Raw genomic sequence first — 27,853 nt, 5'->3', positions numbered from 1 at the left:
CTAAAACTAGAGGAGGACACAACCTCAAAATAAAATGATGTTCACCTATAGAATGGAGACGAGGAGAAATTTATTTAGCCAGATGGTAGCGAATCTGTGGAATTCATTGCCACCAGAGGCTGTCGAGGCCAAGACATTGGGCATTTTTAAAACGGAGATTGATAGGTTCTTGATTAGTAAGGGTGTCAAAGGTTACAGGGAGAAAGCAGGAGAATGGGGATGAGAGGGTAAAAATAGATCAATCATGGTCAAATGGTGGAGCAGACTTGAAGGACTGAATGGACTGAATTCTGCTCCTATGTCTTATGGTCTATGCGCATGTGCATACATGCTGATAGAAATAAGTAGAAAATGCACAGACAGACTTCAGTAAGTACTCACATACAGATCATGTACGGCTCTGATTTTACCCTCTAAAACCTTTCAACATTTTGAACACCTCAATCAAATCATCACTCAGTCTCTCTCAATGAATATGTCAAGTTTAAGCAACTTGGCTTCAGTAATTTATCCTCTAAGGTCCAGTATTATTCTGTTGAATCAAGGCTTATGGTCTTTTGAGGCCAATATATCCTTCCTTAGGTGACATGGGCATTACTGCTGGAATCTGGCCAAGGCTCTGTACATCTGAAACACCACATCCTTTCTTTGTAGCTGGTCCACTCACAATTCCATTGGGCTGTTTGAATGCTCTTTGTACATGTCTGCTAATTTTAGATGATTTATGTACATGTATACCAAACATCCTTATTCACTTACAGTTCCTTGTTCTCACCACTTATACTCCTTTTTTAAGTCTTAGATCCAAAATAAATTTGATTTGCTGGATCCAAAAATCCAGCCGGCCCAACATAAATTAAATATAGTTTTATCCATTCACTTCATTTCTCAATATCCCTTTGTCCCTTGACTCACCGTTCAACATCAGGATGCTTTTGGTGCAAGTATTTGCTTTCCCATAAAACTAAAAATATAGTTGTGCTACCTCCAACATCCATTGTTCTGATTGAAATCTTAAATGCTGGGTTAAGGGTTAAGAAGCCAGTCTGAGCCACTGTCAGATGTGATTGCAAATCTCTTAATTCACTTGGGACGCATGAAGCTTGATCCCAACCAGATCAAAGCTGTTAGCTTGAACTTGCACCCTGACTCACTGTGGACGTATAATCTAAAGATGAACTCACCAAGATAAGGACCTCCCTCTTCTGCAAAATCAGTTGCCAATATTAACTAAAGCAGCACAGGAGCCCTTGAGTTACATAGTATCCTGAATTTCAAACACCTAATGAAATATTCATCTTCACTGAGTCGCTTTGCTGTAACTCTCTCTCACCAAATTGTGTAGTGGGAGCAGCAACACCACGAGAAGTGACATGATTCCAGCGAAAGACCCATTATCACCTTGTCTGAGAAGCTAGATCTTGGCAATAAACGTGGCTCTGATGCCATTGCCTGCATCTGAATAACGAATAGTAAAGGGGTAGACTGATGGCAGTTCAGGCTAGCTGTTCTATCCTTATGATTTCTCCCAACCGGGAACAACATTTATTAATAATCAACAGCCTCAAGAGAACTGAATGAAGGAATATCATTGAGCAACTGCGGTAGTTGTCAAATTTCCATTGTATCAACGACTTTGGTTCCAATTAACCAACTCTAAAATTGGCAGCAGAGATAATAAATGGTAGGGAATTGATATTAAAGTGAGCAGATAGAAGTTATTTGGTGTATTAATATGTAATGCCCTAGTGGAACTTGGATCTGTGCTCTTGATTCCCCACACAAGGTCCCAATCTAGGAATCTGCTGAGTGACTCTCAGAAACCCAAAACGGCAAAAAATTGAAGCAAATGTTCATGATTGTTCTCACCAATACCTCCTACCCAGGTACAGGAATTGATTTTAGCTCATATCCTATAACCAGTAGCTGCATATTAAACATTGCCATTTCTCACTATTACAGAACCAAAAATAGTTGGTTACGTAATTAATGCCAGAAACTAACCAGAGCCAGGGTGACAATGGAAGAACCTAGGTTGCAAATCAGCACTTGTTCGCTCAGCAATGAAAGCATCCAAAGGCAACAAAATAACCCTGGGGATGCACACTGAGGTGGTTCAATTCAAAAATAGAACAGTATAGCACAGGAATAGGCCCTTCGGCCCACAATGTCTGTGCTGAACATTATGCCAATACAAACTCTTACCTGCCAATTCAGAACAAAGTAATGGGAAAATAAGAACGAGAATAGCAAATAAAAACATAATCAAGAATTATATTGTTAATATAGTAGTAGTCTGAAGGACATGGGAAGGGAAACAATGTTATCTCAGTCACTTTGAAAAGTAAAATATTCCAAACGTTTGCCCATCTAACACACAATGAACCAAGTACAGCATTAAAACATCAAAGAACAAGGTGGGGCAAGGAGATTGGTTTTATTTTTATAAATACAGAACAATCCCACGTTTCACTAGTATCGAGTGAACAAGGACAATGCTTTCGAAAATACAAAAAGCCAATCATAACATCTGTCCAGTTCTAGTCCTGACTAGACGTCACATCTGAACCTTTGTGTCCTGTGGGCTGCATCATTAAGCCACATAATAAGACACAACATGCTGGAGCAACTCAGTGGGTCAGGCAGCATCTCTGGAGAACATAGATAGATGATATTTCAGGTCAGGGCCCTTCCTCAGACTGGTTTTGGTGGGGAAGGGAAAGAAAGCTGGAAGGGCAGGATAAAGCTGGGCAAGTGATAGATTGATACAGGTGAGGGGGTAATTGATAGGCAGATGATTGGACAAAGGCCAGAGATGGAAGGATAGAAGAATTGTGAAGAAGGAAGGTATGTAGGTGGAAGGGGAAGGGGAGAAATAGGTGTGAGCCCAGGTGGGGCCCATGGAATTGAGAGGGGGGGAGAGAGGGGGAGAGGGGGAGGGGGGGAGGGGGGGGGAGGGGGAGGGGGAGGGGGAGAAAATGTGGAGAGGGAGAGTGTGTGGTTAGTTACAAATTAGAGAATTCAATGTTCATACTTGGGTTTCTTGTAATCCCAGGCTAGCTCAGTTTGTAATCCAAAATTCCAAAGACAATCCATTATCATAATACTTTCAGAATGTACCGGTGGTATCATTCTCGAGGGCTATGGTGTGAGGTCTCACTAAAAATAATAATTAGTCATGCGGATTGTATCTTTAAATTAGACTTTGCTCTTTTTATTCTTGGTTCCACATTAAATATTGAAATACAGAGACTTGATAATTACTTAGGTGACTGTAGCCTGTCACCTTAATTTCGGATGGAATCATTCAGTGATTTAGTTATCTGAGAAGGGAGGAGTTTACAGCAGACTTGAATCACTTGCACAAAACACTAAGTGCTGGAGGAATTCAGGGGGCTGGGCAGCATCTATGAGAGAAATGGACAGACGACAAAAGTGCCTGACCCGAAACATGCCTGTCCATTCCCTTCACAGATGCTGCCTGACCCACAGAGTTCTTCCAGTACTTTGTGTTTTGCTCAAGATTCCAGCACCTATTCTTCTTTCAGTCTGCATCAAATCACTTGTTCGTCCTTCAGTGAAACAGATGGGAAAATGTCAGCTCCTTCGAATTAGGATATGATTTTACAGTTGCTTCACAAATTGGTGGAGGAGAGCAAGCAATATAACAAATATTTGGCAATGGAGTTTTTGTTTACTTCTTGTTTACATCAAAAACTTGAACAAGTTCACTGATGTTGTAGAAAAAGGAATTGAGCAGTAACAAGCTCAATAATAGTATATAACTTCTTCCCTGCTACAGCTTGTGATGAGAGATTACATCAGGACCCAGCGTGCCCTCTTTCAAAACATTAGATACTGAAAATCTGTGGAGTTTATAATCAAAGATTAGATAATTCATCTGTAGTAGGTCTTCAACAAATCATTAAAGTCTTTTCCCATACATTAATTGACCTGGCTGCCTATAAATTGTTAATATTTTCTGAAGATGTTTGGTCCATAAATATTTGGAGCTGACCGGTCAACATTTTAATATTTGGATTGGAATTAAATACAAGTCAAGACTGTCTCACATGAGGTTGGTTCGGAATGTTGAGCAGAACTTAAGTTGAGGCTGGAATGACACATGGAGATTTATTTTCAAGTTAACTCCATTAAACATCAGTTCACAGGATAGAGCGAGTATGTTTTACCCCTGGATAGCTGCTTTCAGAATTAATTACCTTGATCGGGAGTAGGGAGGGGATTAGGAATGTCTGAAATTCTGTTTTCTGTCTCTTGAGGGAGGCTGGGGAAGTGCTGGATTCATTTTCCTGATACAGATCCATGCTTTGTGGTGACTTTACTGCACGGACATTCACCAGGAATAATTGCGTCTGGCAATGGAGTCGGAGACAAGGTTTCCCAGGAAGCTGTGTGTTCGCTGCCTGCCTGTGTGATTAGCAGCTTGGGATCAGCCAGGTAGGAAACTAACTGGATGGGGCTGGGGGAGTGGTACATCGTTAATGCGCTGAGTGCCGACCCAGATGAAAGCAAGACACCTAACATATGGGCAATAAAAATACTTCTGTTACCAACGAGAAACAAAAAATATAATGTGGGATAGTGCTTAACTCTGATTACCATTAATCTGCTGACATCTTTTGTGAGTCGTAAAAATACCTAAAGATTTCTCAGGAAGAGTTACAAAGAGATGCCTGAGTTGGAGCTGAGACTAAATTGGCCCCCGGCCATTCAGCCCAACTAGACCACAACAAAGCTATATTCCACACCAACCTCCAACCGTGCTTCACTTCATTCCACATGTATTCACGACAAGCTCAAAGACAGTCTGCACATGGGATTCCCGTCGACATCTCTCGGTTGTCCAACTGGACATTGATGGGTTCAACATGGCAAACGTTTCTCTAAATCATGAGGGAGAAGAGAGAAGTAAGGAACTGCAGACACTGGTTTACAGAAAAATAGTACGGCAGTGGGAGAAATGGGTGCACACCCAGGTGGGCACAAGAAAGAGAGGGGAAAAAGGGTGTGGGCTGTTACCTTAAATTGGGTATGAGAAGAGAGAAATGGGTGGAGGTATCAAGTCCTTGTGAGATGCTTCTTAGAAGAAGTCATGTTAACAGGTGTGCAATGTCAAAGTACTTTGGTCTCTTCTCACCAGTGAGGTGGGGAAATGATGTAGGAAGAAAGTGAATGGAGCGGGAGAAGTGAATTGCATAGTATGGTGGTTGTGGTGGGATGAGGTGGTGGTGAATGATGAAACTGTTACAAAGCATGAAAGCGAATGTCTGTTCCATCTGTCATACAGAGCTGACAGAGCTGACCACGGGAAGACATGAACCCAGTAACTGGTGCCCTGTCGGAAATCTGACAAATTCATTTCTCAGCCTCATGGACTCTGACAGAGCACAAAAAGCACCTTGTCTACGGACCCGACACCAGATTAATGTGGCTGCAGACAACACCTCCTTACGTCCAGAGACTTCATTTCTTTTGTTTGTGCTGGTGACAGTGAGGTTAGATTTGAAAAATTAACATGACACAAGAACTCCCATTGAACTGGCCTTGTTTGTTATTATGAGAATTGCCTCTGGCGGACCCTAATCCAGCACTTCAAAGCGAATGGACTTCACTGTATACACAGCACCAGGAGGGCTGCTGGAAGAAGGCATGATAAGAAGACGCAGAGACCTAAACCATTTAAATACTTAGAGCGGAGCAGGCTCTGTCAGGCACCCGCGCCCCCACCCCCTCTTTGATCTTGTCTGAAGCATTTTCTTAAAGTAAAAATCCATCACAAAGCACTAAAAGTAGACCAGCCAGAGAAACACTATAAAATAACTCAGCTTTTAAAAGCAATGGGTTAATTTATCCATAAGGTGCCAGAACCCAACACTCTAACAACTGCTACTTAGCTCCGCTGTGTGATTTGTGCAGCCAGGTGATGATAAATACTCAGCTCAATAGGCTGGGTAATTCAAAATTCCCTTCCTCTTCAGTGGCTGGCATGCTTGGCTCTGTCAGGAGCTACAGATTCAAGTTCTATGTCAGAGACCAGAGTTCAAAATATACCCTGATAGTCCCAGAGTAGTGCCAAGGAAGACTTACATGATCAGAGGTGCGACCTCTCAGACTTGATTGTAAACAATGGCAATGTCGTATACCCGTTAATGGCATTTTCATTGTAAACAATGGGTCTTCTTCTCTTCATTGGTCGGGGCATTATATAAGAATAATGGAGTGATGTTGCAGCTTTATAGGATTCTGGTGAAGCCACGTTTGAAGTGTGCAGTTCTGGTCACCTCATTACAGGAAGAATGTGAAGGCTTATAAAGAGAGGTTGGAACTTACAGCTAACAGGCCCTTCAGCCCACCATATCTGTGCCGAACAAAAGGTCAAAATAAACAAATCTCATCGGTCTGCACATGATCCATATCCATCCATTCTCTGCATATCCACATGCCTATCAGAAAGCTTCTTACTGTAAATAGAAACATAGAAACATAGAAAATAGGTGCAGGAGTAGGCCATTCGGCCCTTCGAGCCTGCACCGCCATTCAATATGATCATGGCTGATCATCCAACTCAGTATTCTGTACCTGCCTTCTCTCCATACCCCCTGATCCCTTTAGCCACAAGGGCCACATCTAACTCCCTCTTAAATATAGCCAATGAAATGCCACAGTTGTATCTGCCACCACTCCTGATTGTGTGTTCCAGTAACCCACCATCGTCTGTGTAAAAAAACTTGCCCCGCATATCATCTGTAAATGTTGCTCCTTTCATCTTAAAGCTATGTCCTCAAGTTATTGACATTTCCACCCTGGAAGGGGGGGTTGTTGGAAGGTAAGGGATCGGGTGTTTAGGGCAGAGGGAATGAGATATAATATGTGGCTAGTCCCTTATCAGATTCATCCCTCTAACAAAAATGGCAATTACTTGATCTATTTCTCTACTTCAGCGACCATTGCATTGACATGTGGCCACATGGTGCTGCTGTTACCAATACTATGTTTCCTGGAGTTGAACAAGATTGTGTGGATTTCTGAGCTAAATGTCACCACTCAGGAAAATAAGTCTGGCTCTTCTGTTGTGAAAGATACACACACACGGATGGGATGTTTTCCCCCTCAGATGATATTTGCTTCTTACAGTCAAACTTTAGTTGGATCATCGTGTCAAAATGCACAGAAACAGGCATTTTAGTCCACCCTATCTACGCTGATCAACTGGTACAACATTGAGTGGGAAATCTGTTCAGATTTTGTTTTTTTAGTCATGTTTATGGGATTTGGCAGAAGATGGAGATGTGCATGAAGGTAGACACAAGATGCTGGAGTTACTCAGCGGGTCAGGCAGCATCTCTGGAGAGAAGGAATGGGCGACATTTCGGGTCGAGACCCTTCTTCAGACTGATGCCAGGGGAGGGGGCGGGATAAAGATAGAATGTAGGCGGAGACAATAAGACTAGTGGGAGCACTGGGAAGGGTAACAGGATGGAGAGTGAAAGCAAGGGCTATCTGAAGTTGGAGAAGTCAATGTTCATACTGCAAGGGTGTAAACTACCCAAGCGAAATATGAGGTGCTGTTCCTCCAATTTGCGCTGGGCCTCACTCTGACAATGGAGGAGGCCCAGGACAGAAAGGTCAGATTGGGAATGGGAGGGGGAGTTGAAGTGCTGAGCCACAGGGAGATCAGGTTAAGATCGACTGTGCGGAGGTGTTCAGTGAAACGATCGCCGAGCCTGCGCTTGGTCTCGCCGATGTAGAGATGTTGGCACCTGGAATAGTGGATGCAGTAGATGAGGTTGGAGGAGGTGCAAGTGAACCTTTGCCTCACCTGGAAAGACTGCTTGGGTCCTTGGATGGAATCGAGGGGGGAGGTAAAGGGACAGGTGTAACATCTCCTGAGGTTGCAGGGGAAAGTACCTGGGGAGGGAGTGGTTTGCGTGGGAAGGGGCGAGTTGACCATGGAGTTTCGGAGGGAACGGTCTCTGCAGAAAGCAGAAGGGGTGGAGATGGGAAGATGTGGTGAGTAGTGGGATCCCGTTGGTGGTGGCAAAAATGTTGGAGGATTATATGCTGTATGCGACGGCTGATGGGGTGGAAGGTGAGGACAAGGGAGACTCTGTCCTTGATACGAATGGGGGAAGGGGGAGTAAGAGCGGAGCTGCGGGATATTGTGGAGACCCTCGTGTGAGTCTCATCTATAATGGAAGAGGGGAACCCCTGTTTCCAAAAGTATTAATTTGGGTCCCCACAACCAAACCTCAGAGGAAAATAAATTGACTTTTAAGAAGTTAGTTATTGATGCAACAAGTTATTTCTCCAAAGTAGGTAGACACAGGATGGCAAAATACACGGCTGACAACTGTTATTCTGATTTTCACACATATTGGATGAACTCCTCCTGATTTTCCTCAGTGCCCTAATCTCTTAATGAGAGAGATTGGCGATTAGTGTTAGTACCTCTGGCCAAGGTTCCGACCCATGGTACAGGTGCAGCAACAACAGATTAGGAGTTTAAGGTGCCCAAAATGATTAAGAAGTGATGGTGCAACACAGTGAACATCGGCTGACAATTTAACCATAAGAGCATGTAAAAAGCACATTACAATAAATAAGAGGGGAGGGTGGGGAAGGAAATCGTAAACTTTCTGATCAACTCAAGTTCAAGTTCAAGTTCAAGTTCAAGTGAGTTTATTGTCATGTGTCCCTGTATAGGACAATGAAATTCTTGCTTTGCTTAAGCACACAGAAAATAGCAGGCATTTACTACAAAACAGATAAATGTGTCCATATACCATGATATAAATATATACACACATGAATAAATAAACTGATAGTGCAAATAACAGAAAGTGGTTGGTAATAATCAGAGTTTTGTCCGAGCCAGGTTTAATAGCCTGATGGCTGAGGGGAAGTAACTATTCCTGAACCTGGTTGTTGCAGTCTTCAGGCTCCTGTACCTTCTACCTGAAGGTAGCAGGGAGATGAGTGTGTGGCCAGGATGGTGTGGGTCTTTGATGATACTGCCAGCCTTTTTGAGGCAGCGACTGCGATAAATCCCCTCGATGGAAGGAAGGTCAGAGCCGATGATGGACTGGGCAGTGTTTACTACTTTTTGTAGTCTTTTCCTCTCCAGGGCGCTCAAATTGCCGAACCAAGCCACGATGCAACCGGTCAGCATGCTCTCGACTGTGCACCTGTAGAAGTTAGAGAGAGTCTTCCTTGACAATCCGACTCTCCGTAATCTTCTCAGAAAGTAGAGGCGCTGATGTGCTTTTTTGATGATTGCATTAGTGTTCTCGGACCAGGAAAGATCTTCAGAGATGTGCACGCCCAGGAATTTGAAGCTCTTGACCCTTTCAACCATCGACTCCAGGCCAGTCTAGTATATCTGTTGGAGCAGCAGTACTGATACAGACCCTTAGATAGACTACTCTCTGCCACATGTAGTTCTGGCACAGGAAGATACAGTATTGCCAGATTAGAGGGCAGTTGTAGAGGTAGCAAACACAGAGGCAGCTAGTTTCATTGATATGCCCATGTTTTAATTTTCTATAAAGTTCTACAATTTTTTGCTCAACTGTAAATGAAATAGTCTTCCTGATGACACAGTAACTCACCAGTCTTAGCTTGGTCATGTGAATTTTCCTGAATGTGCAGTAATTAGTAATTGGCACAGTGGGTGTTGAACTTGTGAAACAAAACATCATAATAGTCGGAGATAGATGCAAAAAGCTGGAGCAACTCAGCGGGTCAGGCAGCATCTCTGAAGAAAAGGAATAGGTGACATTTTGAGTCAGATGATCATAAGATCATAAGTGATAGGTGCAGAATTAGGCCATTCGGCCCATCAAGTCTACTCCGCCATTCAATCATGGCGGATCTATCTCTCCCTCCTAACCCCATTCTCCTGCCTTCTCCCCATAACCTCTGACTCCTTTTGCTATTGAGGGATTGCAGCATAGGTTTACAAGGTTAATTCCCGGATATGGCGGGACTGTTATATGCTGAGAGAATGGAGCGGCTGGGCTTGTAAACTCTGGAATTTAGAAGGATGAGAGGATATCTTATTGAAACATAAGATTATTAAGGGTTTGGACATGCTAGAGGCAGGAAACATGTTCCCGATGTTGGGGGAGTCCAGAACCAGGGGCCACAGTTTAAGAATAAGGGGTAAGCCATTTAGAACGGAGATGAGGAAACACTTTTTCATACAGAGAGTTGTGAGTGTGGAATTCTCTGCTTCCGAGGGCGGTGGAGGCCGGTTCTTTGGATACTTTCAAGAGAGAGCTAGATAGGGCTCTTAAAGATAGCGGAGTCAGGGGATATGGGGGAGAAGGCAGGAACAGGGTACTGATTGGGGATGATCAGTCATGATCACATTGAGTGGCAGTTCTGGCTCGAAGGGCCAAATGGCCTACTCCTGCACCCATTGTCTATTGATCAATAATCTATCTATCTCTGCCTTAAATATATCCACTGACTTGTCCTCCACAGCCTTCTGTGGTAAAGAATTCCACAGATTCACCACCCTCTGACTAAAAAAAATCCTCCACATCTCCTTCCTAAAAGAACATCCTTTAATTCTGAGGCTATGACCTCTAGTCCTAGACTCTCCCACTAATGGAAACATCTTCTCCACATCCACTCTATCCAAGACTCTGAAAAAGTCCGAAGGGTCTCAAACCGAAACGTCACCTATTCCTTTTCTCCAGAGATGCTGCTTGACCTGCTGAGTTACTCCAGCTTTTTGTGTATATCTTTGATTTCAACCAGCATCTGCAGTCCTTCCTATATATCATAATAGTTGGAATCTCTGACACTTGGTACCCCTTTGTTCCTCAGTCCAAGGGACAATAAGCACCTGACAATATTTTGTCTAACCATTGTTAATATAAATTGGAAGGGAAGGTTTGGATTATTGAAGGTGCCCATGAAACAACTGGATTACTGCAAAAACGTTTATGGTTCCCATTCTTTCCAAGACTCACCACTGTGGATAATTCATTGGTGTCCTTTGATATAACCCAGAGAGACGTTCAGTTGAAGGGGCAATTAGAATTGGCCATAAATGCCATTGCCTTGCTGGTGATATTCATAAACTGCAACAAATGAAGCAAAAAACAGTAAATGAAGATATTGTCGCTCTATGCACTGGTACTATGCAGCTTTATACTATTAATCACAGGTGCTGGGAATAATGACATTGACAATGGGAGGCTGTAATAGTTAGAATGATGACCGTGATAGTTATAATGATTGCAGGCAGTGACAGATAGGACACTACATTGACACTGACAGACAATCATAGAACCAGTGACAACACTGATGAATGGCGGCAGGACACTCAGAGACAGTCAGAATGTATTATTGGCAGACAATGATGGTTAAACTGGCAGGCAGGCAGTAACAGTCAGAATGGCAGCATTGACACTGGTAGGTATGTCTCTATGGCGACACCCGGGATAACAACATTGATACTGGTAGGTATGACAGTCAGAAAACTGTCTATGATAGTTACAGGTCTCTTTAAAACACAATTACCAGGACAAAACAGTGAAAGAGTAAAAAAACATGTGGGATGTTTTACAGTGTGTGACCTGTGGTAACTCTGGTGCATTGCATGGGAGTTGTCAAGAACAGCAGTGAGGAGGGGGACAAGCTTAATGTAATGAAAACATTTAAAAGCAACTTATCTCTGGCGTTCTGTCATACAACATGGACCTTATCAAAATAATCAACTGTCCCGTGGAATTACATTGAGAAAAAGAAATGGAGGGTGTTTAAAATGAACCCATAAAACATTTTTATTAATCACATTCCCTGAATATAAGCGGACAAATTTTGAGCATATCATATTCAGTGACAAGGTCCAGAAAATTCACAGTGGATCACAGATAGTTAAAAATCCCATGAGGATGTTAATAAAAATTACAAAATGAAAACCAGAGATCAGCAGGTCAACCAGGCAGCAAACTCTCCAAGAGCTTAAAAAAGCACTTCCATTCTGGTAAAGCTCTGATACTTTCAACTACATTAGCGGACTATAATTCTGCTACTTGAGTTCTCTGTGAACCCACTTAAAAATGTCCAGATATGTCAACAATATGAATTTCACATGCCTCGACTCTTTTTTACGGCCATTAAAAAAGCACTTAAAATTTATAAGGCCAGGCTACTTTAGCGGCTAACTTCAGGCATGTGGGCTGAGCAACAAATTATTTTCCAGAAGCCATGACTAATAAATCCCGGTCAGTATGAAGCTCTCCCTATTGATAGGTCTCATTAACTCCCCCCACTCTCTCCCACTTTCCTTCCTTGCTTCTCCTGCCTTCTGTGTCAGTTTAGAAATCCCTTCACCCATCCAAATTCTCTGAACACGGAATAACAGTGGCCATTGAACAATTATCATCATTGGTAATCACTAAAAGTCGAGTAGGGTTGTCCTACTAGTGGATCCTTTCTGTTGGTCTTGAGATGACTGAAGAGGCCGATCCTGGAGCTACAGACTTTATTGCAGTGTTGGCATGAATGATGCTATTGGTGTTGGGCCTTCTTGGTGTTGAGTTCTCATTTCATTACTGGCGCTGAACAACAACCAGGAATAGAATCTATTATATTTCCTTCACCCAGAAATCAAAGTCCAACTGAAATGCCACATCGCATATCTTCCCATCCATTAGCCAGAAATAATAGTGACAATATTAATGAAGAAAGACTTAATAAATTTCAGGAGACATTCTCCAGTCCACTATTCTAATGTAGGTGATGACCTGTTTATTCTGAGTGAGTTAAATACCTCGACTAAATTGAATGTGAGGGATTAGCATTAAGAGTTTAACAATTAATATAACTCAAATTGATTTAAGTCGGAATATAAGGACCCTACTATTGAGTCTTTTAAAGCTGCTCTGCCAATGAAATAGATTATGATTGTTCTGTAATTTATCCTTATTTGCTCCCTTTAGTCACATAATTCTTAATATCCTCACTTAACAAATAAAATCATCAATGCCTTTTTGTACTATTATTATCTGGTTACCTAGTATTTATTGTGTTATTGATTATTGTAAATGTATTTGTGTGTTATTATATTAATGGTCCTGCAAAGCTACAGCAAGTAAAAATCTCACTGTTCCGTTCCTGATGCATTTGGCAACTAAACACTTGCCTCTTGGAAGCCTTGACCTTTAAATTTTCAAAGCGATGTCTCCAGTAGAAAATTTGCGAAAGAAGGTTCTAGATACTACTGTGTGAAGAAGTGTCTCTCAATGCCTTGAACGCCATGATTCCAGCTTTAAGATGAATGACCTGATCATGGAGTTGCTACCAGGGAAAATAATTTCTCTCTATCGAAATTCCTAAACTATATATTAATTAAACAGTTACAGTCTTCTAAATTCAATAGAATGCACGCTTAGTCTGTGCAAATTATTCTCAAAATCTACTTGTCGTAAACTGCTTATTTCTTTCCTGATTGTAAATCTTTTTTTTTTTTTCTCAGGATGTGCAAGTGGTTTGTGAGGTTAAAATGTATTATACTCCTTAAACAATCTTGTGGAGTTGTGGTGTACAATCTTCGTGAGCTGATGCAATGGTTTGGTACATGTTGACAGTTGTCTATCGTCATAATTTGCCATCTTGATATCATTTGGTAACTTCCGTCTCTCTACTTCGTCCAGGCGAATGTTTCCGAGTTACAAGGTGAAGGTTACCGGGATGAATCCAAAAACCAAGTACATTCTGCTGATTGACATTGTGCCTGCAGATGATCATCGATATAAATTCTGTGACAACAAGTGGTATGTACTTGAAACTTGAATCTTCCAAGTCATTATGTATCAATAGATACTTGGAGCAAAGGCAGTCTCTTTGTTCTTGATTGTGGGCCAGGGGAAGCTTTAACGCTGAAGGTGCTCCTATAAATTAATAAATGACAGTGACTAGAAGGATCACCTTGTTCCAGCAAATCTGTGGCTATTTGACCGTAAAGAGAATCACAAGTGACCCCAAGGTTTTTGCTAATTAGTTAGCGACAAATGATGAGTGGGCATTTGAATCTACTGGACACACAGGAACTGCAGGTGATGGAATCTTGAGTAAAACACAAAGTAACTCAACAGGTCAGGCAGCTGCTATGGAGGGAATGGACAGGTAACGTTTCAGTTTGGGACCCTTCTCCAGATGCTATTGAACAGAGAATTGTACAGCACAGGCACGTCTCTTTGGCCTACAACGTTGAACATGATGCAACATTAAACATGCTCTTTGCTGCCTGCAGCTGATCCATAAATCTCCATTCCCTGCATTTCCCTGTGCCTATCTAAAAGCCACTTAAATTCCACTATCATATTGGCCTCCACCACCACTTTTGGTGGCATATTCCAGGCACTCACCACTCTCTGTTTAAAAACTTGCCCCACACGTCTCCTTTCACCTTTGCCCCAATAGGCCATTGCCCAGTTCCCCCACTGGATGATAGCCAATTTGTCCCATTCCCCTGCTCTAGTCTTCCAGGATTATAATTTCTGTGTTTATCCAAGTCCTTTGAACATGTTTTTGCTGAATGACTAGTCCATGGATTCCAGACCCTATCAATCTGCTGCATAGAATAAATGTTTCCTTCTGTCACCTTGTTATCAATAAATCAATCTCCTTTTGGTATGGACTGTCTGGCCAGAAAATCACAGCATACTCACTGCCTAGGGTTCCATACGACACTATTATTATTATTATTATTATTATTATTAATGTTTAATATATTATGTGTCATTCCTAACTGTCATTGTATGTCATGTTGTCACTTGCGGGCAGAGCACCAAGGCAAATTCCTTGTATGTGAATACTTGGCCAATAAACTTATTCATTCATTCATTCACATTTAACAGCTGCTCATTTTGTGCAGGATGGTGGCTGGAAAGGCAGAGCCGGCCATGCCCGGGAGGCTGTATGTGCATCCGGATTCACCAGCTACGGGGGCACACTGGATGCGACAACTCGTCTCCTTCCAGAAACTGAAACTGACCAACAATCACCTGGATCCATTTGGGCATGTAAGTGAGCGAACATTTTGGGCAACATTTTTTGATCTTGGTAGTGGCTAATTATTGTCATGCCGACCCTGATACAGTGATACATTTCATTTTACGTGCTATCCAGATAAATCATACCATATCATAAGTGCAGGAGTACCTCAGGTAGTGTTAAAGAGAAAATAAACAGCGCGCAGAATTTAGTGCCACAGCTGCAGAGAGAGTGCAGAGAATAATAGTGCAAGGGGCACAATTAGATAGATTGGAAGATTGGGAATTCATCCTGAGTATATCAGAGGTCCATTCAAGAGTCATGATCAATTCCCCTTTAAGTGAAAGAATAATATCACCTTGTTTCCACTATCAATTCTTCATGATCCTGTTACTCTAACAGGAATGTTATCAACTCTTTCATTGGTTGTTTAAAGCATCAACCAACTGAATAAAGATCTCTAAAATGCTTACCTTACTATAAATCCTTTCACATTCTTAAGCAGTATCCATGATTCTTTACTGTGTGGATGGGGCACCTTTGAAGAGAGGTCATTATCTGATGTGGGAACAAGAACATTTGAGCACATCAAGATCCCACACACGGTGACATGATAGTGACCAGATAATCCGTTTCAGGGATATTGAATGGGGATAAATACTGGCCAGGAAGCCATGAATAAATCTTTCAAAATGCTTTTCCTTTTACCGGAGAGGGGTGATGACCAGGGTGCCCAACAATGTTATGCTCCCTTAAAGCAGCAAGTACATGCTCAGGCCTCTGTCTCTGGCGAGAGTATTCCCCTTTTGTATCTACAATATCTTCGGTGTAAACCAGCATCTGCAGTTCCTTCCTACACATTTCATCTGCCCCACCAATGTTTACATCTCCAATCATGAACGCTCCATTCTAGTGGTATTATATTATATACATCATAAATGTTCAGGCAATATCTTTAAGTCCCAGCGTGCAGCACAACTTTTTCCTTGTCTTTGATCTCGTTTGGTAGACAAAATGCTGGAGTAACTCAGCGGGACAGGCAGCATCTCTGGAATCAAACATAGCTCCTTAATATGGTCTCGACTGTATCAAGTCTGAAGTTCAATCACCTTTCCAATTCTGCTCTTTATTGATTTAAAGATACAGCAAGGAAACAGGTTCTTCACCCTACGGAGTTCACACCAGTTCTATGTTATCCCACTTTCGCATCTACTTCCTTCACACTGAAGGCAATTTACAGATTATAATTAATCTACAAACCTGCACATCTTTGGGATGTGGAGGAAACCGGAGCACCGAGGTGAACCCCATGTGGTCACAAGGAAACGTGCAAACTCCACACGGACAGCATTTCACACAGATAGCACCCGTGGTCAGGGTCAAACCTGGATCTCTGGATAATGATCATAGGTATTTCATGTCAGGATGCTATGTGATGTCACTGTGTAATTCTGTTAATGGCATAGGCATGGACTTTACATCAATACATATATAAGCAGATAGATGTCCTGATGCAATCTGCGCTCTGTGTGAATTTACAGCATGAAATTACCCTGTGATATAAGTGTATGTTTAATGCATGAAATTATTTTGCCTCATTTAATAGCATTGAATTAAACCATCTATTTTCATTGATTAAAGGCTATGTTGAAATAGCATCCAAATGAACTTCATAAGTTGTATTTAACTATTTTCACACTAACATTACAGTGCTCTATTTCAAAGTGAACGATTTAATGACTAATTCTAAGGTCTTATTGCAGGGAGTGTAGATTTGAGATAACAATATTACACTGAAAAGGGAATTTAAAGTGATATGTCACAGTTCACATCCTCAACTAATTAGAAAGGTCTTCATAGCCTTTGAACTACTGCAGATGAATGTCAACTATTCTGCACAGCAAGATCCCATAAACAGAAATAAACTGCTCGTGTATTTAGTTTGATGTTGGTTGAAGTGTAAAGAATGGTGGCGATCACCAGAACTCTGGTCTTCTTCTAGTCCTGCCCCAGCAGCTTTTAATTCAACCAAAATTACAGGGCTATCAGCTGACATTCCGTCCTTTATCAATGCCTACTTGCTCAGTACAATACTAAAATGGCAGCTTATTTTCAATGCTGAAGTGGGCTTCTAACAATGAGGTACCAGGGCAGTCTTTCATTGATGGGTTGGCAGTGAAGAAAGTTAACAGCTTCAAATGTGTAAGAAGGAACAGCTGGTTTAAACTGAAGATAGACTCAAAAAGCTGGAGTAACTCAGCAGGACAGGCAGCATATCTGGAGAGGAATGGGTGACGTTTCGGGTCTGAAGAAGAGTCTCGACCCGAAACGTCTCCCAATCCTTTTCTCCAGAGATGCTGCCTGTCCCGCTGAGTTACTCCAGCTTTTTGTGCCTATTAACAGCTTCAAATGCCTGGCCATTAACATCTTGGTTGATCTGTTCTGGGCCCAGCACATGGATGTAATCATGATGAAGGCATGCCAGTGTCCGTACTTACTTAGAAGTTTAAAGAGGTTTGGCATGTCTTTGAATACTCCAACAAACTTCCACAGATTTACTATAGAAAGTATCACCGCTGATTGCATCCTGGCCTGGTATGGTAATTCCAATGCACAGGAAAGCCAGAGGCTGCAGAGAGCGGTACAGCCCAGTTCATTGCAGGCACAGTCCTCCCTACTATTGAAAGCATCTACATGGGGCACTACCTCAACATCTTTTATCAAGGATACCCTCTTCTCACTGCTAATGTTACACAGGAGGTACAGAAACCTAAAGTCTAACACCACCAGTTCAGGTGTTACTACATTCCTACAATGATCAGGTCCTTGAAATGACCTGCAAAACCCTAATCCTACCTCAGCAGTGTAATATCACTGACCTCCTCTTGCACTGCCATGAACATGTTTTCACTATGTGTTATTGCAGTGTCTTGTTTTTTTGCAGTCTTTTTCATTTCACCATTTTGTAGCATTTATTTATAATTTCTGTGTAATTTATGATTTTTAATGTATTTTCTTGTCTATGTGCCTGCGATGCTGCTGCAAGCAAGACTTTAAGGCCATTTGGCCCATTGGGTCTGCTCTGCTATTCGATCATGGCTGATCTATTTTGCTCCTCTCAATCCCACTCTCCCTTCTCACCACACCTTTAATGCCCTTATTAATCATGAACCTATCAATCTCCGCTTTAAAAATGCGCAATGACTTGGCCTCCACAGCTGTCTGTGGCAATGAATTCCATAGATTTATCACCCTTCTGGCTAAAGAAATTCTTCCTCATCTCCATTCTAAAGGTACGTACTTTTATTGTGAGGCTGTGCCTTCTGGTCCTAGACTCTTCCACTACTTGAAACAGACTCTCCATATCCACTCTATTTAGGACTTGGTGCAATTTTCATCTTTATAAATAATTTTCATTGTACCTGCATCAACACTGTAATTGTACATAAGGTAATAAACTGAATTTGATTTGACCAGACTCAGAATGCGGGCTGCAAATAAAAATATACTATTATGTTCCCTCTGACATTCATGTACGCCCAGACTGGAATTCATTCTGGAACAAGAATAATAATGCTGGGCATTCATTTTAATTCTAGTCAGACATATGTAGACAGGACTGGAATTTTAGGATTTAACCTCACTCAAAGCGCCGTCTGCTGAATAAAAGATTAAATTAAAAATCTGCTGCCATCAACCACATCTCTATAAGCAAGCTGTTATAACAGAGTTTGCGGATGATAAAATAAGTAAAGTGAGACTACTAGCACAGGCGTGAAGCTATGCATAACTTCTTGAGCAGTATGATTCAGAAAAATAATTCAGTTGGCAACTTACTGGCAGTGGAAACTGAAAGGGTGGGAACTATAACGTTGTACCTCCTGACGTGACCATTCCAATGCTCGCTCAACTGGCTCGTCTCTCATTCTCCATGGATCAGCTCGTCCACAATTCTCAAAAATGAAATCAACAGGCCACGAAGAAGAAAGACATTGCATTTTCTAAAAAAAAATAAAGTCGGTCCATCAACTGTGAAATACTGGAAAGGAGTTAATGCAGCACTATGACATGAGCAAAGAGCAGTCTGACACAAGGGAGCCCTGAAGCGCTTGCCTCATTGTATTTCCCCTCATTTGAGCTCATTAGGTCCTCAGTTTGAAAGGCGCAACCTTAATCTCATTGTCAGAATCACTTGCACCATTTGCAAATGATAAGAAAGGAGTTTGGAACGGAGGAAGCAAGCAGACATCACTCTGTCGTCCAGACTAGACCTCATTGTGCCAAGGAAAAGCGAGTGACACAAGAGCAAATGTTTTCATTCATTAAACACTTCTGAAGGTGAATGTGTGCACCAGTTATTGATTATTTACACTGAGCTTGGCTCTTCTGCTATTTTTGGAGAGCACACTAAATGTGCGTTAAGTTAAAACAATTCAGACAGCTTACTGGTGACCAAATATGCTGCTGATTATAATTTATTAATAGATGCAAGGAGGAGAGCAATTGACTGGCAAAGTTCATGCTTTCCTACTTTTTATATGTGCTCTTTCACTGTGAAATGGTTAACGTCTGCGTAAAAGTGTCATATACAAGCATTCAGCATTTGTAGTTTGCTCGGTCCTTGAATAGGAATGTGCTGATTGATTCCGTTGACTATCAAGAAGATTAAGCAAATATATTAGTAAATTGATAAACCCTGATCAAACGGGGTTTATACCTAAAAGACACTCATTTAATAATCTGAGACGTCTGTTTAATATAATGTACTCGCATAAAGTAGAGGAAGAAGATATATCAATTATTTCTTTGGATGCAGAGAAAGCATTTGATCAGGTAGAGTGGCAATACTTATATAAAGTACTACAAAAATTTAATATGGGAGAGAATTTTATAAGATGGGTAAAATTATTATATGATAAACCGATGGCAAGAATTTTAACTAATAACATGTTATCTCAAAAATTTCAACTATCAAGGGGTAATAGGCAGGGATGTGCACTATCACCCCTGCTATTTGCCCTTATGATAGAACCCCTGGCTGAAAGTATAAGAATTCATCCGAATATTCAGGGCTATAATACCAGAGACTCAAAGAATAAAATCTCATTATATGCAGACGATATACTTTTATATATTACAAAGTCACAAACGAGCATACCAAATTTATTAAACTTAATAGAGGAATTTGGGTCTTTTTCTGGATATAGAATAAACTGGAATAAAAGTGAAATCATGACATTAAAACCTCAAGAACCTACACACTTACTGAAGTTCCCCTTTAAAATCGCAACAGAAAAATTTAAATATTTGGGTATTCAGATTACTAGAAAATATAAAGCATTATTCAATGCTAATTTCATGCCTTTATTAAATAAACTTAATACGTTGATTAAATTTTGGAAAACACTTCCCTTATCATTATTAGGTAGAATAAATGCAATAAAAATGATCTTCCTACCACAATTATTATACCTATTTCAATCTATACCGGTATATATACCAAAATACTTTAAAAAAAAATTAGACTCTAATATTACTAATTATATTTGGGACTATAGATCACATAGAATCACAAAAAAACATTTATGTAAACCAAAAGAGGTCGGGGGACTTTCACTTCCGAATTTTATGTATTATTACTGGGCAGTGCATATTAAGAATATGATTTATTGGTTGGATAGTGCTACCCAACAGACAGAATGGATAAAAATGGAGAAGGAGGATTGCCATCCTAGTAATATAGGAACGATCCTCTTCTCCCCAAAAAAACTGAATAACACAATATATAAGAAGAACCCAATTATATATGGTACAATAAGAATTTGGAAACAAATAAAATTATCTTTAAAATTAAGAAATCTATCACTGTTAATGCCAATAGCGAATAACCCTTTATTTAAACCATCTCTTATTGATAAGACATATAACCAATGGGAAAGTCTCGGAATTAGAAGGATCGGGGATATGTATGAAATGGGAAACTTACTATCATTCCAACAATTACAATTAAAATTTAAATTGAAAAACAACCAATATTTTAAATATCTTCAGATTTGCGATTTCGTGAAAAAATATATACAAGGATATCAAAAAGTAACTCCTGACTTATTGGAAGAGGCAATGAATATTGAAGCTGACTCACAAAAATTAATATCATATTTATATAATAGTATTCTAAATATAGACCTACCATCGACAGAGGTACTTAGAGAAGAGTGGGAACGGGAACTAATGATAAAAATTACGAAGGTTAAATGGGAAAAATACCTGATATATATTCACAAATGTTCAATTAATGTAAGACATAATTTAATTCAATTTAAAATTGTACATAGATTATATTACTCAAAAACAAGATTGAACAAATTTTATCCAAATATATCCGCCACTTGTGATAAATGTCTAGCCCAAAAGGCAACTATAACACACTCCTTAGTCTCCTGCATAAAACTTTATAGATTCTGGAATGATATTTTTGAAATATTTACAAAATTATTCAAGACAAGAATGGAACCTAATACTGAAATGATTATATTTGGCGTAATGGAAGATGGGAATAAATTGAACACATCTCAAAATCTATTCCTTAACTATGGTTTAATAATAGCAAAAAAATTAATTCTTAAATTTTGGAAAGGTACATCAATACCAACGCTTAAAATGTGGATTGCAAGTATGTTGGACACCGCTCATCTTGAGGAAATGCGATTCCTCCTAATGGATAAATCAGACCAATTCATAACGAGTTGGTCTCCATTCGTCGTTTTTTTGGAATCATATGGTGCAACACAATTGTAAAAAATAACTGTTTCAGGACTGGACGAGGGTTGGTCAAGACTATAAATAATGATCTCCTCTTTTTTTTTTTTTCTTTTCTTCTCTCTATTCTCTCTCTCAACTTTTTTCATTTACTCGTTTTCTTTTTTCACACACTATATATTTCACATCTTTCTATCCTTTACTACAGTATCTAACTTCTTTTTCTTATTCTAATCTTTTTTCAGTGTAACAAAAAAAAAAAAAGAAGTTGTACATAAAATGTATTATGAAAATATATATTAGGCACTTTGGTGCCATATGACTGTACTTACTTCTAATAAAATAAAATATTAAAAAAAAAAGAAAAAAAAAAGACTATCAATGGGGAAGTATCATACAATACTTCACATTTCAAGGTCACTGATAGAAAGCGTGATCAACAGTGACCAGGAAATCCTTATGGTTTTTTAATAGTCTACACTTTTGTGTAGCGCAATATTCTGAGTTAAATTCCCTTGGTCATATCCTGCAATGTTGAAGGTCTGATTGTTATTCTTCTTATTATTAAAGCTTTTACTTTGAAAGGACATTGTCAAAATGCAGAAGCAGAATTTTAGATGTGGAGACATAAGGAACTGCAGATGCTAGAACCTTGAGCAAAACACAAAGTGCTGGAGGAACTCAACACATCAAGTGGTCTGAAGAAGGGTCCCGACTCAAAACGTCGCCTGTCCATTCCCTCCACAGATGCTGCTCGGGTTTGGACACGCTAGAGGCAGGAAACATGTTCCCGATGTTGGGGGAGTCCAGAGCCAGGGGCCACAGTTTAAGAATAAGGGGTAAGCCATTTAGAACGGAGATGAGGAAATACTTTTTCACACAGAGAGTTGTGAGTCAGTGGAATTCTCTGCCTCAGAGGGCGGTGGTGGCCGGTTCTATGGATGCTTTCAAGAGAGAGTTAGCGGAGTCAAGGGATATGGGGAGAAGGCAGGAACGGGGTACTGATTGAGGATAATAATAATAATAATAAATTTTATTTAATGGGCGCCTTTCAAACATCTCAAGGACACCTTACATAGTATATCAGAATAACATATAATCGGAATAAAACAAGTAATAAAGACATCACAGAGACACAAATTAAAAAACAGGATTCAATCCAAAAACAGAAAATCAAAAACACAGTGTGAAGAGGGAGCAGCGGCAGCCAAAGCGCGCCAGCGTTCACTCTCTCTTCAGCTAACCATTCAGCTATGATCACTTTGAATGGCTTGAAGGGCAGAATGGCCTACTCCATCACCTATGGTCTATTGACCCACTGAGTTCCTCCATCACTTTGTGTTTTGGTCATATGTAGGCATGATTGGTGGCAGGCTCTCTTTGAGTGAACATATGTGTTCTTCCAACAATCTTCGTGGTTATTTTTCTGGTACTAGTCCAATGCATCCTTACATCTTATTTTGATTTATTACTTCCGAGCTGCTAGTTATTAAATTGTATTGAGAACACTTATTGTATTTCAGTTCTAGCAGAAAAAAGCACACACATTAGCACTGCTCTTAAAATTTTTCTCTTAAAGACTATAACTTCAAGTTCAATTGTTTGGGTCTCAGCAGAAATAAGGATCATTAAAACTCAGTCTTGCCATTTTTCTGACCCCTTACTGGAGTTCAGTGGGAGGAGGGGAGGGGTGAACTTGGGTGAATGTAACACCAACCTTGGGCCCTATCCCCGTGCCATTCCGCACAATATTGAGGAGTGATATCTAGTGATTGGAAGAATTGCACAACTGTGTCAGCACTTCCACTTTTGTGTTGAGTTCTTGAAAAAGCGAGCAGTTGCAACTGACCCGAGGGCAGAACAACAATTTTACTGGGCTCAGATTTAGTCTCACAATTTCATGTCAGAATAGGAAAACACTTCAAAAAGTAATTTGGACACATAAGGAACTGCAGGTGCTGAAATCTCGAGCTGGGCATGCAAGACTCCCATGGGGAGCTTAGTATTATTTTAGGTAACTGGTTCTTTGAGCTTGATACAATTTTGGCTGGATCCTTAGTGGAGTGACTGTGAGTCACTCTGCCTTGGTGGGCTCTAATATGGCACTCGTGCAGATGGAATATACAATTGATTGTGTCCTTAGAATCTGAAAAAGGATCTCTAGCATTTGGGATGACAGACCTATTGTTTGTTTTGCATGCCAGTTGATGGAACACGTGAATTTGATTTTTAGTCAATTAACCTCCCCCACCTCATCCTTCCTCACCTGTATCCACCTATCGTTTGCCAGGCTTTGTTCAGTTCCTACTGCTCTTTTCCAGTTTTCTTCCCCCTATTATAATTAGTGTGAAGAAGTATCCTGATCTGAAACATCACCTGTACATTCCCTCCATAGATGCTGCCTGACTCGCTAGTTCCACCAGTGCTTTGTGTTCAGCTCGAGATTTCAGCACCTGCAGTTCCTTATGTGTCCAAATTACTTTTTGAAGTGTTTTCCTATTCTGACATGAAATTGTGAGACTAAATCTGAGCACAGCTTTAACTAGGTAATTTATTTTTGTGATCTTGAGTAGAAAATTAATTTCATCACAATGAAACCTGAGCATTTTCTTTTGAAAATTGCTGCAAGATGTTTTGCTTCCATCTGATAGAGCCTCTGATTAATTAACTATACATTGGAGTGTCCATCCATTGTGTCCAATATCTGGAGGAAGATGAGCCCATATTCTTCTGACTCAGGAGTTGATGTCAACTGAGCCCTGGCGGGCACCTTAGAGGTCACTGTCTGCAGAAAGTACCGTAGAAAAGTCAAATATCCAGCTACTCTACACTGCATAGTATACTGAATACTCTACACTGTATAGTGTATAGTCGAGAAAACATGGATAGGTGACTTTGGTCAGGGCCATGGGCAGAAATCCCGAGGGGGCGGACAGGGGGACATGTCCCCTCCATCTTTTGAGAGGTGTGGGACAATTCCCCCCCCCATGTTTTGTAATCCGGATTTTTAAATTCGGTGAAAAAAAATCTATTAAAAATCTTCGCTTTTCGCGAGACAGTGGGGGTGGGACTGATGATCGAGGACGCCGATTGGATGAGTCAGCAGGCAGTGGGGGGGCCGGGACATGGTGATTCAGCGCGATGATTGGAGGAGGGGGGTGTCGGTCAGAGGCGGAAGAAGGGGGGTGGGACTGTGGATAGAGCGTGGTGACTGGAAGGGGGAGATGTCCTGGTGGAGCAAAGATCATAGAGCGGAGCTTGAATTGGCCCGTTCGCGGGGCCTTTCATCGCCCAGCGCGGCTTAAAATCGGCCGCGGGATCTTCCATCGCCTCGCGGTCAAATTGCTGCGTCGAGACGATCGAGGCTCCCGATGTTGAAACCCCTGCCGAGCGTTGGAAGATTCCGCGGCCGATTTTAAGCCGCGCCGGGCGACGAAAGGCCCCGCGAACGGGCCGATTGAAGCCCCACGATTCGGGGTGGACGAAGCTGCTGTTGCTGGAGTTCAGAGTCGGTCACCAACCAGCTCCCAATGTTATCGTCCACAGGGCCCACGACCAAAGCCTCGCTTGTGTGTGTGTGCGCGCATACGCGTGGCCACTCAAAAAAAATTATGCCCTCCCCCATGTTTTGATAGTGATTTCTGCCCCTGGTCAGGGCCCTTATTAAGAGAGTCTAAAGAGGAGTCCTGACCCAAAATGTTCCCTATTCATGTTCTCCAGAGATGCTGCCTGATCCTCTGAGTTACTCCAGCACTTTGTGTCTAAATATATGTTGGCTCCATTGTTTTCAATAAAGATCCAAATACCTGGAACAAAGCTGGATTTCTGCCAGATACATGAGATAAGAGAACCTGCCTGTAAATTACCTTTTTCGTCTGCAAAGAAACCCAGATTCTGAAATGGTCTTGCATTCCAAGCATTCTTTGGACTGTTGTCCCTGTTGTTCTCTGGAAAAAATCAACAATAAAAATAGAGGTGACATTTAGCACTTGATATCGTTATCAAGCACTGGGCTTAGTTTCCTTGTCAGTAGTCAGAAGAAAAAGGATTCAAGCTCCACTTCAGTGGGAGAAGATTTAATAGGAACATGAGGGTCAACTTTTTCAAACAGATGGTCCTATGTATATAGAACAAACGGCCCGATGAAGTAATTGAGGCAGTATGATAACTACATTTAAACAGCATTTGAAAGCAGACACAAAATGCTGGAGCAACTCAGCCAAACAGGCTGCATCTCTGGAGAGAAGGAACGGGCGACACTTCTGGCCGAGACCCTTCCCCAGGCTGACCAGACTTTTAAAAAGCATTTGGACAGGTACATGGATAGGAAAGGTTTAGTGGGATGTAGGTCAAACACATGCAAATGGCACTATCATACATGGCATTGGGCAAAAGATTCTGATTCTATGATTTTAACTGCTGGAGGAACTCAGCGGGCTAGACAGCATCCTTGGAGGGAAATGTTTGTGAAGGGCAGGTGAGTGGGTGGGACAGAACCTGTGTGTTGTGTGAAAGAAGAGTATGTGTGGGAGGATCTGGGTGGATAGAGGGACCGAGATGGAGCAGGTTTCCTGAAATTAGAAAATTCAATGTTCGTGCTTTTGGGTTGTGGGCTATTAGGTGGAATATGAGGTGCTGTTCATTTAGTTTGCATTTGCCTTTAACTCGACAATGGAAGAAGCTGAGGACAGACATGTCAGTATGGGAATAGGGAGGGAATTGAAATGGCAACCAGGAGCTCTCGATGGACATGAAGGACACAGCATAGGTGCTCGGCAAAGCAGTCACCTAGTCTGCGCTTGGTCCCACCAATGTACAGAAGGTCACATCAAGTGCACCTAAAGCAAGAGACTCTATATTGCATTGAGTCTCCATGTTGAACAGAATCAACCTGATTTAATTGTTTCTAATGGTCAAAAATGTCACGGTGGATTATGATCCCATGTGACCTTAGCACTCATAGCACTTCAGCCATTGTTTACCATCATCTCTCTCACTCACAAAGACTTTGCCCTCTTAGAATAAAAAAGGCCAAATGTTTAGATTTCATTCAAAACCACCATCCCTGTCCCTGTTCAATTATTTCTACTTTTCCAACACTTCGTCCACATGTTCCTACCCCATTCTCCCTGCAAACTGCCCATCTCATTAGCAATCGCTCATGCTCCCTGGTCTCTGTCACCTTAACGGCCAATTGATTTTAGTCTGGTTTGTCATTATTTGCCAGCTTTCTAAAAAGCAAACAGGCAACTAATTGCATTAATGGTTACTGCATGGAAAAGCTAATTTAATGAAGAGATATTTATATATCCTTTCATTTCTGCAGCACCTTGTCAGATAAACACAAAACCAAAGATACTTATCTCAGAAGCCACAGGACATGCTTAGTCACTTATTAGCTCCACAAATCTGCAATTTCTTAACTGAAGTGACCCGTCGTACCTAAAAGTTACAATTACAGTTATTCACAATTAATAAATCCAGTGTGGAATGTTCAGTATCACAGTGGAGATGGAAGATCGTGAGACAGCAATTTCGAGAAAGGCAGAAAATATTTTTTTCATTGTAGGGTATCCTAAAATATTTTAAATCTGAGGTGGTATTGTCAGTGTTGCAGCTTTAGAAATGTCCAAGACAATTCACACACATCATGCTCCTACAAACAACAATGGAATAAAGGTCAGAAGATCTATCGTGGACATGAAAACAGAAAATGCTGGAAACATTTAGTGGGTCAGGCTGTATCTGTGGAAGAAACTTTCCTCAAAACTGAGGTAGATTCTGAAACATCAACACTGTTCTCTTTCCACAGATGCTGCCTGGCCCATTCAGCGTTTCCAGCACTTACTGTTTTTATTTTGGATTTCCAGCATCTGCAGCTTTATTGATCTGTTGTGGAAATGGGAACCAAGACATAAATATCAACCAAAATAAAAGTGCTGGAGGAACTCAGTCTTAAGAAGGGTCTTCACCTATAATGTAATGGTCCATTCCCTCTGCAGATGCTGCCTGGCCTGCTGAGCTCCTAGTGCACTTTGTGTTTTGGTCAATATTCCAG

The 27,853-nt window shown here is 41.0% G+C and overlaps 1 protein-coding gene across 3 annotated transcripts in view; it reads left to right on the top strand.

Annotated features, from left to right (window-relative positions):
• Positions 1-27,853, top strand: part of tbx4 (T-box transcription factor 4) — a 106,984-nt gene that overhangs the window by 56,488 nt on the left and 22,643 nt on the right. For all 3 annotated transcript variants that reach the window (XM_033045805.1, XM_033045806.1, XM_033045802.1), the window contains exons 4-5: positions 13,695-13,814; positions 14,918-15,065. In XM_033045805.1, coding sequence (XP_032901696.1) covers positions 13,695-13,814; positions 14,918-15,065 — 268 coding nt within the window. The remainder of the gene's footprint in view (positions 1-13,694; positions 13,815-14,917; positions 15,066-27,853) is intronic.

The sequence above is a fragment of the Amblyraja radiata genome, chromosome 28, assembly GCF_010909765.2.
Source record: "Amblyraja radiata isolate CabotCenter1 chromosome 28, sAmbRad1.1.pri, whole genome shotgun sequence".
NCBI classification, from domain to species: Eukaryota; Metazoa; Chordata; class Chondrichthyes; order Rajiformes; family Rajidae; genus Amblyraja; species Amblyraja radiata.
The sequence above is the reverse complement of the archived record's forward strand: the minus strand, read 5'-3'. Positions and strand labels throughout refer to the sequence as shown.